Below are 17,762 nucleotides of genomic sequence, written 5' to 3'. Positions count from 1 at the left end.
GCTGATTAGTAACATAATAACATTTTCAAATATTTTGATTATTAAATATCCAATATTTACAGGATTTTTTTAATGTGGTGATGAGCATATTGAAAGTTAACATCGTACCATTACAATACCTGCGATCAAATTAAAAGCCCTGAGTTATATGGTTTATAAATATTTACAAAGGAACTAAAGGATAGGATCACAGCAGCAATGAAAGCAATGAAATGCTGAATTTAATCAGGACACGTTTTTATTTGATTACTTTGCATATTACTCGAAAATTAATTTACTTAAAATGATGGTTATACTCAAGAGAGAATATTTGCAGCAGGTGCACGCAGCCATAACGTAGCACAGTTAAATATTATTGCGTGGAAGTAACATTAGCCAGCCTGCTATTTACTTCATAAACTGATATTGCTTGGGCCAGGATGATTGTGGGTAAAGATTCCTCACGCAGTGAGATCCATCCCCACCATGACTGCTTGGCAGCCGTGGTTGGGGTGACGGATGCATTTAAAGGTCGCGTTCCCGGTGGGCCTACTTCCCTGAGGCTTGCCCCGTACCCGCCTTCCCTTCAGCACCGCGAAAAGAGCTGGCAGGATCCGGCCGAACTAACCGTGCTCTCCCTCGCAGGGCCAGCATGTACGGCTTCGTGAAGCTGATGGTGCTCCTGGGTCAGGCGGGAGCCGGCGATTTCCTCCTGACAGACTGCCTCTTCTTCGGGGCGCTGATATCGGCCACTGATCCAGGTACGCCAACTCGCGGTCGTGAAGGCAGAGCACAGCTCGCACGCGTGTGCATACGCCATGCACGCCATCACCCTGGAAAGCTCAAAATTCACACCTGCGCTGCCCAGTTACATTCAACGGGCCGGAGTCATTGATTGAAACCACTATGTTTTAAGGGGATGAGCAGGCCAGATCATAGATTACCTCCTGGCCTGCTAATCCCTTTGAAACATAGTGTGCCCAACACATGCTTTCCTCTGAGCCAAATGGCACGTTTCTTTTTAAAGACAATTTACCCAGTTATACAGCTGGATAGCAGCAGTATCAATTCATGGTTAAGTATCTTGCTCTAGGGTATGCAGTCCATAAAACTAGGACTCAAGCCGGCAAAGCACTTCTTAAGCTGTCTGTACACTGCTGAGCCAGGTTAAAATGCTGTAGCAGAACCGGGGTAGAATTAGTGATGATCAATTTCCACAGATGTTCTTTATCCACCTTTTGCCCGGTATTAATATCTTTACAGTGCAGAGAAGAATTTGCGGGATTCGCTGCGGCGCAATTATGTATCTCATGCACAATAAACAGTCTTTCTCGTGAATGATTGTTGAGTGATATTATTGAAACGACTGCCTTGCAAAATGTTACCCCTGGTGTTTCTGGTTTTGCTAGCTAAACTGTTCGAGAATAAAGCTGAGCTGGGTGTTAAATTAGCAATCAGAAAAAGAAGAATAAAATTCCATCAAAAAAGGCCATCAAGGCTGAAGGAGCATATGAGGAAGTGTAATAAAATAATAACAACGCAAATCCATACTGCTGTATTTGAGCCCCCAGTTTTGGGTTGTTTTTCACTTTAATAATTCATTAAAAAAATCAAACAGCGGTCAATTTTTTTCTTCTTTTCACCATTGCTAGTTCTTATGGTCCCATACATCTGGAAAAAAATCAAATTTTTTTCATCAAAGTTAAATATTTTTTAGCCTCATTAAGCCATTTTCACATTAAGCCTTTTAGAATGTCCCGAAATTATATATTGTTGTTCGGCCCTTGCAGAGGCTTGAGTGCATGTATTATTCATGTATTATTCATCCTGAATAGAGATTCAAATTGCTTCCCCATGGTCTGTGAATTTATTTTAAAACTGCATGCTGACATTAACAAACAAACACGTTTAACGTTAAAGCACCAAAACAATCAGAAAAATGTATATTTTTTAAGCATTTTAAGTGTGTTCTGTTACATCAAAATGTCAACAGCAATAAATAATTAATAAAAAGGAACATTTATGGCTGCCATTCCAGTAAAACATTTAACTTTGAGCCCTATATTTTAAAGAGGGGTATACAGTCTTTCCTCATTGTCTGAAGGTGGCATATGAAAGTGGTTGTAGGATATGCTGGGCATGTCTCTTTCCTGCCTGACCAGAGGGTGCCAGTTAGCTTGGTGCTGAGGAGCCTGTGAACCGGGGGGGGGGTGGAAAAACCGAGCAAAATGTTCCCGATCTGGTTAACTGTTTCTTGCTGCTGTGACCACATCTCTCGGGTCATAGAGAGATGAATTGTCAGTAATGGCACGCATCAGGCTCCCAAATCCTGATAGACCTCCAATGACATTTACAGGACTTGAACAAGCTCTGTGCCCCCAGATGGCGTAGCACAGGTCGTATAGTGGGAATGTTTTTCTATCCATTCCGTTGGTATTGTTGTGGTCCTGGACTTTTAAATAGGTTTTCTTTAAACCTTTCAGTTTCGTCATTACCTGGTTTTTATTCCTTTGAAAGCCATTGGCGTGGAGACGATCAGCAATAGCTTGGTAGACGTTTGAATCTCTCACTGTCCCGTCAATTTGTTTTTTTATTTCGTTTTCTAATTTATTACAGTTCTCCATCACCTGAATTAATGGCAAGTGACTGTTTTGCCAGTTTTTTTGTTTTGCCAGCCCAACTTCCACGCGTTGTTATGGAAAGCTTGTAGTGGCGCGTGAGATGGTTACCATGGCACTTGCTCCGGCTATTCTCCGGCTCTACTTTAAACAGAACAAACACTGGGTCAGCTCTGGCTTTACTCCTAGGTGGTAAGGTGGGTCAGACCTGGCTTAGTTAATCCACCTTTTCTCCGGCTTGACATATTTACACAGAAATCAGACCTGGCTCTGCTCCACCTATTCCCTGGGGTTAGTGCTCTGTGTAAAGAAGGCTTTACAAGTGTATTTCCCTAACATATATGCCTCACTGGCACTGTGGAAATGACTAACAATCCTTTAAACCATATAGAGCATTCAAGGTTACCTTGCTAAAGACTGCAGTAGCAGTACCTTACCTAGGACATCTGTGACCTTTGCAAAAATGCCTTCCCCAATTATGACAGGCTTGGTGTGATGCAGTCTGTTCTGAACCCAGCTTTTGATTACACTGATTTGAGTCCTCATAGTAATCACCACAAATGGAACAGATGTTTCATTTGAGCGATTATTAGAAGTTCCTTTTAAGGCCACACAAGAGCACTGAGCAACAGCAGATTTTCATCTTTTTGCTTAATTTAGAGGGATTTAGAGGTTTGTTTTTATTGTTTTATAATGGGTTTGATAATAGTAGACATATTAAGTCAGAAAGCTGTACAAAGATGGGAACAGTGCCTTTTGCTGATAATAATGCATTCCACATTATGAAATCCTCACTGGCTATAGTTCTTGGGTCCTGCTGAATTTAATCTAGATGAGTGAACAAGAACCAAGGTTGTACTTTAAGGGTGTTTTATTTACAGTGCCAAATAAGGCATAAAAGGACAATTTCCCTCCTATACTGTGCAGTTGGACTGCACACACACACACACAGTTCTTTCTACTTCCTACAGTACATAGAGCCGAATTCTGTACTTCCATATCCTTCACACCTCAGTTTAATGATTCCAACAATGTAAGACAGAAAATGCATTTAATAAGTATGCATCATAATCAGGGTGTAATTATTCCTCCATACATCCTCCACACACTCACGTACACACACACACACACACATTAGTACAGGTGAGCCATATTACATGCTCTTTCAAGAGTCTCTTAAAAGAGACGCAGTTGTGCCATGCATGGAGATGTGCTGCCTGTCTGCCTGTTGTAAATGTATTCTCAGTGCTTTAGCCTAGAATAGTCTGAAAGGAGCTGGGAGGAGAAGGTCATGTGACCCCTTGTGTCCTCAGCTCCACTTCCTGTTGTTGTTCAGTAGAAGATCTCTCTTTGCTCCTTAGTCCCCTCTTTGAAAGGCAGCCTTCACCAAGATTCACCTTTACCAGTTTCAACTTACAATTGCAATTTATTTTACTTTATCATTGACCATTGTCATCTGTCCTCCTTTCTCTCTTCCTCCTTCAAAAACCTTTTCTACAGAAACATTTTCTCTGTTTTTACAACTCTCATTTTGCAGGATTGGAAGCTTTTACCCCCTGTACTAAAAATCGAATTAATTAGACTTCCCTTCCCGTATGGACATCGCCAGGAGGTGGCCTAATGCAAACACCGATGAAAGCGAGCTTTAAAAACATTGGGGTGGTGAATCCAGCGGATTGCAGTCATTGGCGCAGTGGTACCCCACAGAGCAAAATTTAATGCTGAGGCAGGCAGCACTGCGCAGTGGTGTATAATCGGCAATAGCACTTCCCAGGGAATGGGAGTTTCAGTTGGCAGGGTTTTCCCTATCTTGTATTGCACAAGCAACTGCTGTGGGTGATCCGGTGCCTGCAGTCTGCCTGCATGGGCTGCGTGAGCTGCTCTGGTCCTGGCATAGTGACTGCGCAGATCAGCAGGAGAACTGCAGAGTGAAAAGAAGTGGTGGCCGGCTGCTGTGAGGATTCATGTGCTATGCTGGAATTTGGGGAGGACAAGAAAAGCACTTCTGGAGATAAAAAATTGAGGGAATTCCATTCCTGAGGAGGCAGTGTGTGTACAGAATTTTCTTACACCAATTATCCTGGCTCAATTAACTAATTAACTCTACTAACTAACTGGTTCCCTTGTATGTTAGACCACCGCAAGATGTCTGCTAAAGGGACATAAGAATAGCAGTTGATATAAATCTCCTTGCTCACCCCTGGTCTAGACCCCTGTTTTTTTCTTCAATAATTATTGAGGTTTTATATTTTTATCAACTAGTGATTAAGAGATTGCAATTTAGTGGTTTTAGCACTAACTTGGTGTGTGTACTGTATTTATTTGCAAGCAGCCTGCAAACCACTATCATTGTGTTTAATTAAAACCCCCTAAGATGCAGTGTTGCAGGATAGAAGATTCACTCTCTCATCCTTATAGCGTGTACTGTAGAAACTGATGAATTTATGACAGCCATTGGCCAATGTTGCCATGGGAACTGAATCATCAAGCCCCGCTGTCAGAGTAAGGGGGATTTGCACTGCAAGAGGAGAACAGCATGCAGCCGCCTGCTCTTTTTCAAACGCTACAGCTGGAAATGCTCACAGCATGTCTGATCTCTGCAAGTTTAGACCGGCTCCTGACAGGTGATCAGATCATTGTGAGAACACTTGGGGTAGTGCCGGTGCATAGGAGGAAACGGAGAGTCTGAGATCAACTAGCCTGCTGAGGCACAGTGCACACTGTTCTCTCATGGCGTAGCTGAATAGAAACATTGGGTGACTAAGGAAATCGAAGGCTATCCTGACATGTGAAGCACCATTGCGGAGTGTACCTAAGACAGGAAGGACACTGGTTTCTGAGAGAGCTATTACTGCCTTTGCCATCCTTGTGGCTAAATGTCAAGCAGACAAGCAATGCAAAAAAAAAAATTCAGTTTTTTTTTTTTTCATTTTGAAGGCAAATCACCTGAGGACAGAAACCAAAATCTGCTGCTCCCAAGATAGGCACTAGCCAGTAGACATTTTCAGTTTTACTGTTCACAGTATTTTTATATAGTTAAAGGCTGAGAAGCACGACCAAAAGCACGACCAAACAACACCAAAAAGAGAGCATTGGGATATAGATATGAATCATTCCTTTCATGTTCCCCCAGCCCTCATCTATGATGGGATTATTTTCATTTTTAATAACAAAACTATTAAAACTTCTTATAATTGCATGCCCTTAAACAACTGTGAAACTTTTTTTGCCTCTACCTATGTGAATTTACTCTCAGTGCCTCGAGCCATTCTGACACCCAGTGTCATCTTACCTTATCCATGTATAGCCTCCTTCTCCACCTTACCAGTCTGTTGTGTTGAGAAACACCCAGACTTGTATCCAGCCAACATTTGTCCTTAACTTGACCTAACAGTTCAAAGCAACAATTATTTCTGGCTTTTCTTCACAAACTCAGTTTGGTGAGTTCAGAACAATCACTGAAACTGACAAGTGTCATTTGTAATTTTAATGTACACATAAGTCACCATTAAGGACACATGTTTATTGAATATTGACGGGTGTCACTAAGGCACAAATAAAAAGTCAGTGTGAGGTCAGTGCAAGAGAAGGAATACGCATTAATAATCCTTTCTATAACGATACAATGCTCTGTTACAGGATTGATTGAATTATTGATTGATTGATTGATTGATTGATTGATTGATTGATTGGTAATACCAACCTTTAGAACAAGGAGCATCTGTCACCTCTGTGTACTATGTGTGTTATCTTTTGATTATATATACAGACTACATTTATGAACTACCCTGACCTTACCAGCCCTACTACCAGACTGGGCTTTCATGTTGTTTTGAAGCTTTGGTACTGTACATGGTTGTGCATTAGACAAAGCCAGAGGCAGAGTACTGTGCTGTACTATACAAAGAGGATTTGTGTAAGAAAGAAAATGCATGAGCAAGCCATGTAATGTTTTATTCACACCACTGTAATTAAATTGGGTCTTTTGTAACGCATTTTATGTTATGGTTATTGGCTCTCAGTTGAGGCTTAAATTCTTTTGTGTTTTAATTAGATACAATGGACAATGTGTTAAAGTTATGTGCTTTCGGTTATTTAAGGTGTGAATGTGCGGACAAATCCCATGCCTTCAAAGCTAGATACAAAGTCATAGTCATAGAACGCAGATTGATGGGTTTCTGTCAAGAACAAAATGCGTGCACATAGTTATCAGAAGTTTCAGGCCAGTTTCCTCTCCAACATACCAAGATGCATGGCATGCTATTGAGCATAGACTTCCCGAATGTGCTCATCTCCGATATGCAGTCACAGCCGTTTATCGCTGTCTCTGGGGAAGCAGCGGATGTCTCTGGATTCTCTGGTGTCGATCAAATAAATACTGTGACAGTGAAGCTTCCACGTTTTTTTTCCCGTAGTGACCGTGCTGGCCATCTTCACTGAGCTGCGCGTGGACTCCGACCTCTACATCCTGCTGTTTGGGGAGAGCGTGCTGAATGATGCCGTGGCCATCGTCCTGACCTAGTGAGTCAAAAGGCTTGTCATAGCTTATTAAAGGTGGTGCCACGGATGTGCTGTGACCACGGTAACCTGAATGGGTCATTGAGAGGCCATAGAGGGTCAGGCTGTCAGTGACAGTCTGTAAGTGGGCTCCAAAGACTGCGCAGGCTCGGGCTAAGTACAAGAGTACAGGGCTTGTGGACGCTGCTAATGAAGCGGCATGTAGCAAGAAAGGCACGCAGACGTACGCACACACACAACCTACATCTGTGGCTGAAAAACATGATCTGCCATGCAGCCCAAGCCAAGCCAAGCAGCTCCCATGACTCAAACAAAACTCTATCCTCTGTTGAATGTCTCTCAGCGACCTTTGGCTGTTTGAACAAATAACATTCCTCTGCTTTAAAAAGACCTCTCTCTCTCTCTCTTTCTCACACTGTCTCTCTCACACACACACATATATATATTCACTCTCTTACACGTACATACAGTCTCCCACACACACAGACACACACACACACACACACACACACATACACACATTCACCTGCATTCTGTCTCTTTTTACACCGGGGCAGACAAAAAACCAGGAAACACAACAACAGACAGACACAACAGGCAATGCATATCGACCGGCAGACTGAAAAAGATACAATGGAAGAGAGAAGCGGAGGCTGATATCATAGGAAACAGACCCACTGTAATCTGTCGCCTAACTATGGCCAAACGTCATTGCAGTGGCTTACTAACAGGCATGAAAAGGCCCGATGGAAAAAAAGACCTTTAGTCGGTGTTAATGAGCTCCAGGTCGGCGCCGTCTCTCGCGGTGGCATGTCCTGACTCTGCGGGCTCCCCGAGCGCCGTCCCGTTTGCTGTAATAAAAGCGAGCAGTGACCCCTTTCAAAGGGCGCCCACGCAGAGGGCCTCCCCTCGGACCGCTCTGACAGAGAGGCGGGGAGCGCGGCTCATTAGAACCCCGCTCTGTTTTATCTGCGGCCCGCGCCGGCAGGACAGCTCCCCCGACGTCGGCCGCGACCGCGCGGTATTCAGCCGGTCGCCGTGTCATTTAGACCGCCGCTGAGACGCGCGGGGGGCGGGGGGAAAAGCGGTCGTTTCACAGGCTGGGGTCCGCGGAGGGCCGCCGCTGTTACCTTTGGAGAAATGTCATTCGCCGGAAGGAACATGCACGGCTCATTGCACAGGCCTTACTCTCGCTTTCTTATAGCCGCTCGCTCCCCCTAGTAGTTACGCGTGAAAGCCAAGGAAGGCTCTCGATTTGTGCGCATTCCCGTGGCAATTCGATTTGTCCTCGTTTGTCCAGTCCGTCCACATAAGCACATTGAAACCGGCGCTCAAATCACATCAAAATACTAGAGTAGCTGTGCGCCAAATTTGATATATTTTTTAAGCGCACTGCAGGTTGGATGCAATATTTTATCTATTGTATCAAAGATGTAAAAATAACATTTCATGGGAAGTGACAGCAATGGTGCAAAAATTGTGTCAAATGCGATATGTTTCAAGCGAAAGAATCATCTCGCTGCCTTTATCATTATATAAGTTAGCTGCTGGAGCTTCTGTCTGATTTCTCTATACCAGTCACCCTGTCGGAAGAGATGACACCTTAAAGGGTGGATACAGACTCAGGTGGTGTTTAACATCAGACCGAGAGTCTTAAACCAAAGCTGGTAAATGGAAAAAGTTATCTCGAAATAACTGTCATTTTTACAAAGTAGGTAATGCCACCGCCTGGCTCTGACAAACTATGAAGTTAAAATATATTCTACATCAATCTGTCTTTTGTTCTCCTGCATCTCTACATGGAATCTACACTTCTGTATGGAAAACAGTAAATATTTATGAGTTCACAAATACGCGTCACATTATTCTTGTGTCTAGGCCTACTTAAGACAGCGTCCCCCAGTTTCTCCTCACGGAAAAAAGAAGACAAATGCTTTTTAAAAAAGCAATGTGTGCTCTTAATAAACAACTGTGGAAATGTTTTGCTTCTCCTGAAATCCTAACATGTTATTATTCTGAAAAAATGTGATCAATCAGTTATATTAAAACAGCTTTACACAGGATAATATCTTGTCTTTTTGCAATAGGCTGACGCTTGTATGTCAAGGGGATGACAAGGCTTGCTTTAATCTGTTTCAGAACTTTGTGTGAATCTTCCAGGGTACATTTTCATAAAAATATAACATTTTTTTTGTTTATTTTGACATTCTTTTCAGTGCCATATCGACCTACAGTCAGTCGGGGGGGCATCACTCCTTCAGTGCATCTGCTTTCTTTCTCTCCATCGGTCATTTCATCGCAGTGTTCATTGGCTCCGTCTTCATCGGCTTCTCTTTTACCATCATCACTGCCCTGATATCCTTCCTGTACCATATTTATTTGTGATCTTAGCAACTTTAGTATCTTCTCTATTCAGAGTGCACAACAATCACCATCTAATTAGTTTATTTGTCAAAAAAACAATTCCCTTATTGCTAATGGTGTGTGTTTTCCAAAAAGTCATCAGTCAAAAGCATGCATTCACTGTGATTTCAGCCAGCTGTATAATCATTATTAAATATTTTTTTATAATATGAATTCTTAATGTCCTGGCAATTTAAGTTGTATTCTACTGTTAGACACCTGACAGAGTGCTTACAGGTTTGTAGAGTTTTTAAGTGCCATATGTGCCACAACTGTTTCAAACAGTTCATTGAGTAAATCATTTGGTCATGGTTTCTTAAATAGTATGTTACTGAACTGTCTGTTACCTTAGACTACACAAATGTTCACACATGGTCTCTCTGCCAAATATGATCCCAGGGCCTGTTTATATCCAGGCCCTGGTGCCAGACTGGGTTGCTGGGTAATTTGAAGAGAGATTGTGTCACACGATGAAAATAGCATTATGTTCGGAAAAAGTGATGCTGAAACTGTTCGGTTCAGTGACTGGAATGGTCAAAAATATTTGGGAAGTCCTCTTTACTTTTAGTATAGTCACAATGGACTTCTCTCTTTTACCATCCAGTAAGAAAGGCACAGACATATGCACACACACACACACATACACACAGGCCCACACATACATATATCCATACATTTTTCATTTTGGTCCATTTGATTATAACAATGCTCTCTACCCCTGGGGTAGGACTGTACTATAAAATCTGGAATTCATTCAGAATGAGGAATGATAAAGTAAGCTGTTAGTGTGAGCACCCCTGGTCACAGGGGGTGACAGTGATGGAAAAGCAAAGCCATGCATGTATGAACAAAATATAATAAAATGACATATATATATATATATAATATATATATATATATATATATATATATATATATATATCAGAAATGTGCTGTCAGGGTATATATATATATATATATATATATATATATGCCCTGACAGCACAGCGATTCAAGGACAACATAGGCGGTAGGAGGTAGCAGGGACGTAGCATGGAGGCTGTCTGTCCATTAGGAAGATGTGACACAGAATCACATTTCTGTCAAAATTATCAAATAAAGCATCAGTACCTCAGATTTGAGTCAGTATTATCAAGCAAAGCATTTCTGATTGAGCAAAGAAATAAAAATAGCTAAAAACAATATTGATTTCAAGAGTAAAAAATATTGCAAGTAAAGTTTTTCTGTTTGATACTTTTTTATTGTTATGGGCTTTTTCAGCTTTATTGGACAGGACAGTGTAGAGAGACAGGAAGAATGGGGAAAGAGTGAGGGAGTGACGTGCGACAAAGGTTGTGCAGTCGGACTCAAACCGTCGACGTCACGGCTCGTAATGAGCAGGTGGACTGTGCTCTACAGGCTGCGCCACGAGACACCCCTTGTTTGATACTTTTGACACAAATCTGATTCCATAGCAGAGCAGCGGTAAGCAACGTAGCCGTGATATCTTCCCAATAGGCAAACTACCTCCATGCTACGTAGCAACCACCTCCCACAAATTACATTACATGTATTTAGCAGATGCAGATGGAAAGCGACAGAGCACCTATGTCAGCCCTATGTATTCTCTTTGTGTTTTTTGGGTTTATATACAGTGAGTTCCGTAACGTTTGGGACAAAGACGTATGTTTTATTGATTTGGCTCTCTTCTCCACAATCTTTAAATTTGTAATCAAACAATTTGCATGTGGTCAAAGTGTACATTGTCAGTTTTTATTTAAGGGTATTTTTATACATTTTGTTTTCACCATATAGAAATACCCCCCATTTCAGGGTGCCATAATGCTTGGGACAAATGGGTTCTCCAGTGATACTGATTAATCAGGGGTGTTCAATTGTTTCCTTAGTGCAGGTCTAAGATCAGTATCTAGTCATGGCTTTTCTAGGCCTCATTTTACCTGGATATAGCCATCTAGATATTTGGTTAAAAACCCACCTAGATTTGGTTGAAATGTGAAAGTTAGGTCCAGGCTATATCCAGGTAAAACCTGAGCTAAATTAGGGCTAAATTACTTTAACCTAGTCCGTTTATGTCAAAACATCTCTCAACCCAGATTTTCACTGCTCTAAAAATCTAGATTCCATTTATATTCGGGTCTGTGCTCACTGGGAAATAGCTTTATATTAAATCTGACAGTCTGAATTTTAACGTCATATTCATTTTAAATCCAATGTGCTGGAGTACAGTGCCAAACCACAAAAATTATGTCACTTCCAAAATACTTATGAACTGCACTTTGTGTGTGTATACACCTTATATATAGTAAAGCAGCTATACTCTATATACTGCAATTATATGCTTCATCATTCTTGAAACTGAAGGGTACCATATTTCTAATTTGACAATAATAATAATGATATACAGTCTTTCTGCTTGACCCAGGATTTTGTGTGAAGGCAGGAGGGTGTGTGTGTGTGTACGCACATGCATGTTTTTATGTTTCTCCTCAAAATTTTTTGTCAGTTATACCTACTGTTTGAAATTCTGGCCCTATGTCTGTTTTACTGTCTGTCTGTGTCTCATATTAAAAGCATGCCAGTTCCACAGCAGGTGTAGGTGCAGTCAGGAAGCAGCGATATGTCTTGTGCATGTGTTCGTTGTCTGGTTTTCTTTAACACACCCAGTGGGCCCACTTGACCAAGTTCACAAGGCTGTCTGACTTCCCACTATTGGAGACAGGCCTATTCTTCCTCCTCTCCTGGAGTGCCTTCCTGTCAGCAGAGGCCTGTGGGATGACGGGTGAGTGCTGACCTCCTATCCACTCCCTTTTCCCCAAAAAACCCTGCCTGAGGAAACCATTGCCTGTTATAGAGTGGCCTGTGCCAACTTGCAGAATTGCGAGCACTGAAAATTGATAAAAATCTATCACTCTGGAAAGACAAGAACCTTGAGATTCCTCCAAATTCTACTGAGTGTGTGTGTGTGTGTGTGTGTGTGTGAGTGTGTGCCTGCGCATGTGTGTGTGTACGTGCATCTGTGTGTGTGTGAGCACGCAAGTTAAGTTGGTGGATTCCATCAGATGAGGGTACATGTTCCATTGTCACTAACATTCACACCCACATGTTGTTTGTGTGTTCAGTTGTGTTATCCCATAGAACTTTCGCTGCAGCTTCTTCTAGTCTCCAGGAAACTATGGCACCACAGAGACATCCAGTCTCATGTGACATTCAGGCATTTTGAGCTGTTTTTCTGCTCTTTTCATCAGTATTTCCAGTCTGATGCTTAAAAATCCATTTATATCCAAGGTACGCTTTAATCTGCTTAATTTCCCTTGACAGGCCTGAGGGGCTTATGAAAGCGTATATTAATTACTATTTGTAAAGAATGAGTACTCTACGTGCAGGCAGCACATTCCTCTTTTTTTTTACTTTATTTCCAGTGATCTGTGGTTAATTTGTGGTAAATAAGGTCACATGTTGATGTTTTTACTTACAGAAATGCTTAAAAAAAAACACACACTTTAAAAATCTTTTAAAATGTGCAAAATTACATGATGTAGTTTCACTGGCCTGGCACCAAGGACTGTTATTTGAGGGAAATATTAGCAACTTGCAATTTCTACTACTATTAGTAACTAAATGGAGCTGTAAATGAATTTTCGGAAATTAGGTTTTTTGGGAAAAGTGAAATATGTAAACTCAAGAATGTTAATTTTGACGTGCCTAAGTGGCTCTTGCCAGAATGCCATATAACCACTTTAGGATTTACTTTCTGTAAAATGTGAAAAAATAATTTCAATATATAGAATCACAGAAGAAAAATTCCACCTCACTATTGCTGAAATGTGAAAGTTTGCAACTTTACCTTCACCTTCTTTCTATTCCACTTTAAAAGGTTTCAGAACTCAGTAAAACGAGTGGGCTGACCTTTGTCTAGCACTTCTTGGTCAATAAATTGCACTAAAACTGGCTGAGAGACAGTGATATGAAAGCAGCCTCAGCCTCTAATGAGCCTCGCTTTGCCAAGAATATCGGTGACATTTTAGTTGACAGTCGTGCTTGCCTTATTAGCCCTTTATATTAATTAGTGTTTCTTTCTGCCTTATTGGATGTTCCTGTGATGACTCAGCCTTCTTTTCCCTCTGTTGTCCCTCTATAAGGTGGCTTGAAACATCACCCAGGTTGTCAAATTTGAGCTCTAGATCTTTTTTATTTGCAATGGAGGGTAGATCGAGTTTATGCCTTGAAGTGGCAATGATTTCATTCTCACAAATTTCACCCTTTGTGACAAATTTCACACTTTTTTTAAGTGGTGCCACTTTTTTCTAATGCCTTTGCATTAGAAAGAGCAGATCGTTATCTTACTAGAAGCAATAATCAGAATCTAGTGTGGGGACAATTCCCAGCTCATTTGAGTTATAACGTCAACTGTTTTGTTCCTTCAGTGTTTTCCTAATGTGACAGATTCTCTTGTGACAGCATCTCTCATAAGATCACTTGCCTTTTTGAATAACATTTTACCTGCATTTTCTGTGTTGAGTGAAAACCCATTCACGTTTGTTTGGAAGCACACAGACTAGCCCACATACCCTTCAAAGCATGGGCAGCCAACTATGGTTAATTTTCACTGCACTGACCTCCAGCTGAAACTCCTTAAACCTGACCCATGATGTTTTTTTGTGCATGTTGTTTTTTAAATATTTTAAATGTTTTCTTTCCGTTTTTCTCCCTGATTTTCGAATGCCTGGTCAAATTTATCAGAGCTCATTGTCACAGCTTCCATTATGGATTTGGGAGAGCACAGAGCACGTGCTCCTCTGAAGCAAGTGATGTCAGCCACCAATTTTTAATCATGCCATACTTCCCAGAATCCATCATGCTGCCATGAGAGAACACTGATCTCCAGTTGAAATGCTTGCTGGCGTGGGCTTGTTTCCACAGGCATTGTGGCCGTGCTGTTCTGTGGGATCACGCAGGCTCGCTACACCTTCCACAACCTGAGCGCTGAGGCCAGAACCAGGACCAAACAGGTGAGGATTCCTACTACAGGCTCGTTACATCACCATATTGTATTTGACTTACATTGATTAGCCTAATCCAGAGTGACTGGAACATGTAGCTTCTGTAGTCATTTTATCCATATAAATAGCTAGGAATGAGCTGTTTAGGTAACAGACCATCAAAAATGATGGCACCACTTGCCCTGAGATTAAAACCTGTAGCCTTCTGTTTGCAGGCCTTGCAAGACATAGCAACTCATTTGTTGGGAATGGTTTTCCTTTTCTTCTTTCTTTGTCATTTGTGTCCTCAAAGTTCTCTTTCATGGAACCCTCAGTGGAACTGTGTTTCAGATTATTCTGACTTTAGGCACTGGTGATGCGGTACTTGTCATCTCTGGAAAGTAGTTTGTGAAAAGATAACTTAGAAAAGCAAATTTTATTCCTCATGTCTTTTATGTTTTGAGAAGGAATGAATCATCAATGATTGAATTTGAAAGGAACATCTTTCAAGCCAAAATGGAGGTTCTGCCTTGAGACTACTTGCTTCAGAGATAAATGGTTCACTTCATGATGGATAAAATGTGAAAGGGAATTTGACAATGAAGGTCTGAAATTACTGAGACTCTTTTTTACCCAAGAGAGTGGTATGTTAGCCAGAAATGTCAATTACAGTGCTGCCGTCTCCCAAAATGGGGACGAGCAATTTTACACAAAGGTTTTATTGTCAGTTTTCCCCTATCAAACATCCAGTGAGCAGTGAGTTGCATCCATTTTTCCTGTGCAGTGGGGCTTTTGCATTAATCTATTGCAAAACACATTCCATTTTGATTATCCGCTAGTACTGACACACAATACAGACTCATCTCAGTGGCAGCCGATTGACAAGCTTTATTAACAAACTTTCCTCTTTGTAATTCTGTCTAAGGTGGGTGCCATGGCTTTGTGTACTTTGCAAACTTCGTGTGCCTATTTTAAACTCACAAAGTTGTTTTAATTATAGTCATTTCTCTCGGTAACGCACACGTGGGCCTCTCTCAATTATCCACCACTGTTTAGTTTGCAGTTTTGTTAATGTCACTGCCATTAGCCAGATGTGAAAATATGAATGTTGCAAGAAACGAAGTTGTGCTCTATTATGTAATATATTTGATATAACTGATATATGAATTCATTTTTGCTTCTACAATAGGAAACAATGGGCTGCTAATGCATAATACAGCCTTAATTGCCATGCTTGTAACTGTGCATAGTATTCTAGAACAGGTCATGATGATTATGAAATGAAGGTAAGTGCTCTGCATCCCTCTCTCATCGGCCTGCACTTATGTGTTTTACCAGCAGCTTATGAATATGAAATAGATGAATGTTGACTGGGCTTTTTAACTTTCTTCTAATAATGTTTTTTTTTTTTTTTTTCCAGTGGTTCAAAATGAATTTAATTACTTTGCTTCTGGGTGGAGGTGGGCGTAATTACTGCCAGAATGCCAGTTTGCTGTTGTGCTGGGCTGGTGTTGGCTCAAGCTGTCCCCAGATATCTGGCAAGAAATGATTCACAGATGGAAATGAGCGAAATGTCACACTTTCCTTATTCAAAAACAGGAAGAAGTACAGTTGAAATATTCAAGTGTACTAAGTTTTGAAACTGGAGTATTCCAGGTTTCAGTATCACAACAGTTGATTAAGGAAACTGAGCAATATCTGATTGTCTAGTGGCTCACCGCTCCTCTGGAAAAATATACGGGTTTTTTGAGCTTATGAGGAGTAGGTTGGAGATGAGAACAAGCAGGACAGATGAAGAGAAAGAGGGGGGCTCTTACTGATGGAGGAGGAGTGAGACATTGCATCAGGGTTTTATTGCTGAGAGAATGTTCCTTGTCATGCACTGAAGTTTTTTGTAATTAGCACTGTAAAACTGTCAGCAACTTTTAAACACAAATTTATGATCCACTCGACATATACATCTCTAAAATTAAAGGACTACTCTCACGTGTCCTCTCCGCTGCACGTGTACGCACGTGCACACACATCAGGGGGCCTCTGTTCAATGGCGTGAAAGCTGGCCCATCAGTAATGCATCCCTTGTTCTGTGAAGAACAGCTATGAAGAAGTAACATATTAATATTTATAATAACCTTTTCATGATGCAAATCTGTACGTTTCATTTTTTTTTTTTTTTTTTTCTCCGCAGCTCTTTGAATTCTTGAACTTCCTTGGAGAAAATTTCATTTTCTGCTACATGGGCCTGGCGCTGTTCACATTCCAGATTAATGACTTCAAAGGCATCTTCATATTGGGGGCTTTTGTATCCTTTTTATTTCCCTTTTGATAGCCTTCTGTGAACTGACTCAACGGATCTAGACACACTAGTCTTCCGGTTTCTGATTTGCCTGGGATCCATAGTATATAAAACTGTGCAACTGAAGTAATTCAGTACGTTTTAAGTGGTGTTTATTTGATTTTTGATTCCTGTGTGATTTCTGTTTGCTTTCTTCTCACCATTTGCCTGAATCCTACCGATACCCCCGTGGTCTTTTGTTACCAGCTCTGTGAAACTCGATTCTTACTAGCTGCGCAGCTGTTTAGCATTCGGTTTCCAAACTTCTCAAGATACTGTAAATCATTTCTATCTTTTTTTTGTGTGCTGAGAATTAGAATTGTGATGGGAATTTCCCTAAAGCAAAGCTTTGTTTCTCGGCACTGTAAGAAACCCCTCAGATAGACCAAACAGGGGAAGTATCTGAGTGGTGAAGGAACATGTGTAGTCTTACCCAGTGCTACTGGAACAGGATTAATTTAATGCTGTCTCGGTTATCTGACTCCAAAATAGTGTTTTAACCTTTCATCTGTGCTAACAGTTGTGCATAGAAGGAGGCTGCAAGTGATCCGCCTGTAGTGTGTCTCTATACTTATCACTATCTATTGTAGCTAGTAGATGTGGACGTGCCTCTGGCGTGTGTAACCTGCATAGATACAATTTTGTATCTTGCTATGGCACTAGTGTATAGGCAAGTGACTAGAGGGTGCACACATCCTTAGTTCTATGCTTAGGAGTTATGTTATCACCCTGAAACTGCTAGGTGTGCAGTGGTAACAGTGGTAAAAAACGAATGCCAGGTTAGTGAAGTGAACGCAGTTTATTTTACAGTATGTGCAATGATGGTAATATACAGATGCAAAAGAGTGTGTGTAGTGGGGTGGCTAAACGCGAATGGCGTGTAGGAGGTCATATTGACGAGTCCCCCTGAACCATTGCACCTTTACCCTT

At 41.2% G+C, this 17,762-nt stretch overlaps 1 protein-coding gene across 3 annotated transcripts in view; it reads left to right on the top strand.

Moving 5' to 3' along the window:
* LOC135253241 (sodium/hydrogen exchanger 9-like) overlaps positions 1-17,762 on the top strand; it is a 70,199-nt gene that overhangs the window by 16,066 nt on the left and 36,371 nt on the right. For all 3 annotated transcript variants that reach the window (XR_010329563.1, XM_064332292.1, XM_064332293.1), the window contains 6 exons: positions 625-740; positions 7,013-7,118; positions 9,332-9,470; positions 12,192-12,297; positions 14,439-14,527; positions 16,686-16,799. Coding sequence is in view for 2 of the 3 variants with exons in the window: in XM_064332292.1 (XP_064188362.1) it covers positions 625-740; positions 7,013-7,118; positions 9,332-9,470; positions 12,192-12,297; positions 14,439-14,527; positions 16,686-16,799 (670 nt within the window). In the remaining variant the exon portion in view is untranslated. The remainder of the gene's footprint in view (positions 1-624; positions 741-7,012; positions 7,119-9,331; positions 9,471-12,191; positions 12,298-14,438; positions 14,528-16,685; positions 16,800-17,762) is intronic.

Source organism: Anguilla rostrata, chromosome 4, assembly GCF_018555375.3.
Source record: "Anguilla rostrata isolate EN2019 chromosome 4, ASM1855537v3, whole genome shotgun sequence".
Lineage (NCBI taxonomy): Eukaryota > Metazoa > Chordata > Actinopteri > Anguilliformes > Anguillidae > Anguilla > Anguilla rostrata.
Note: the sequence above shows the minus strand (reverse complement) of the source record. Positions and strands in the feature narration are given on the sequence as shown.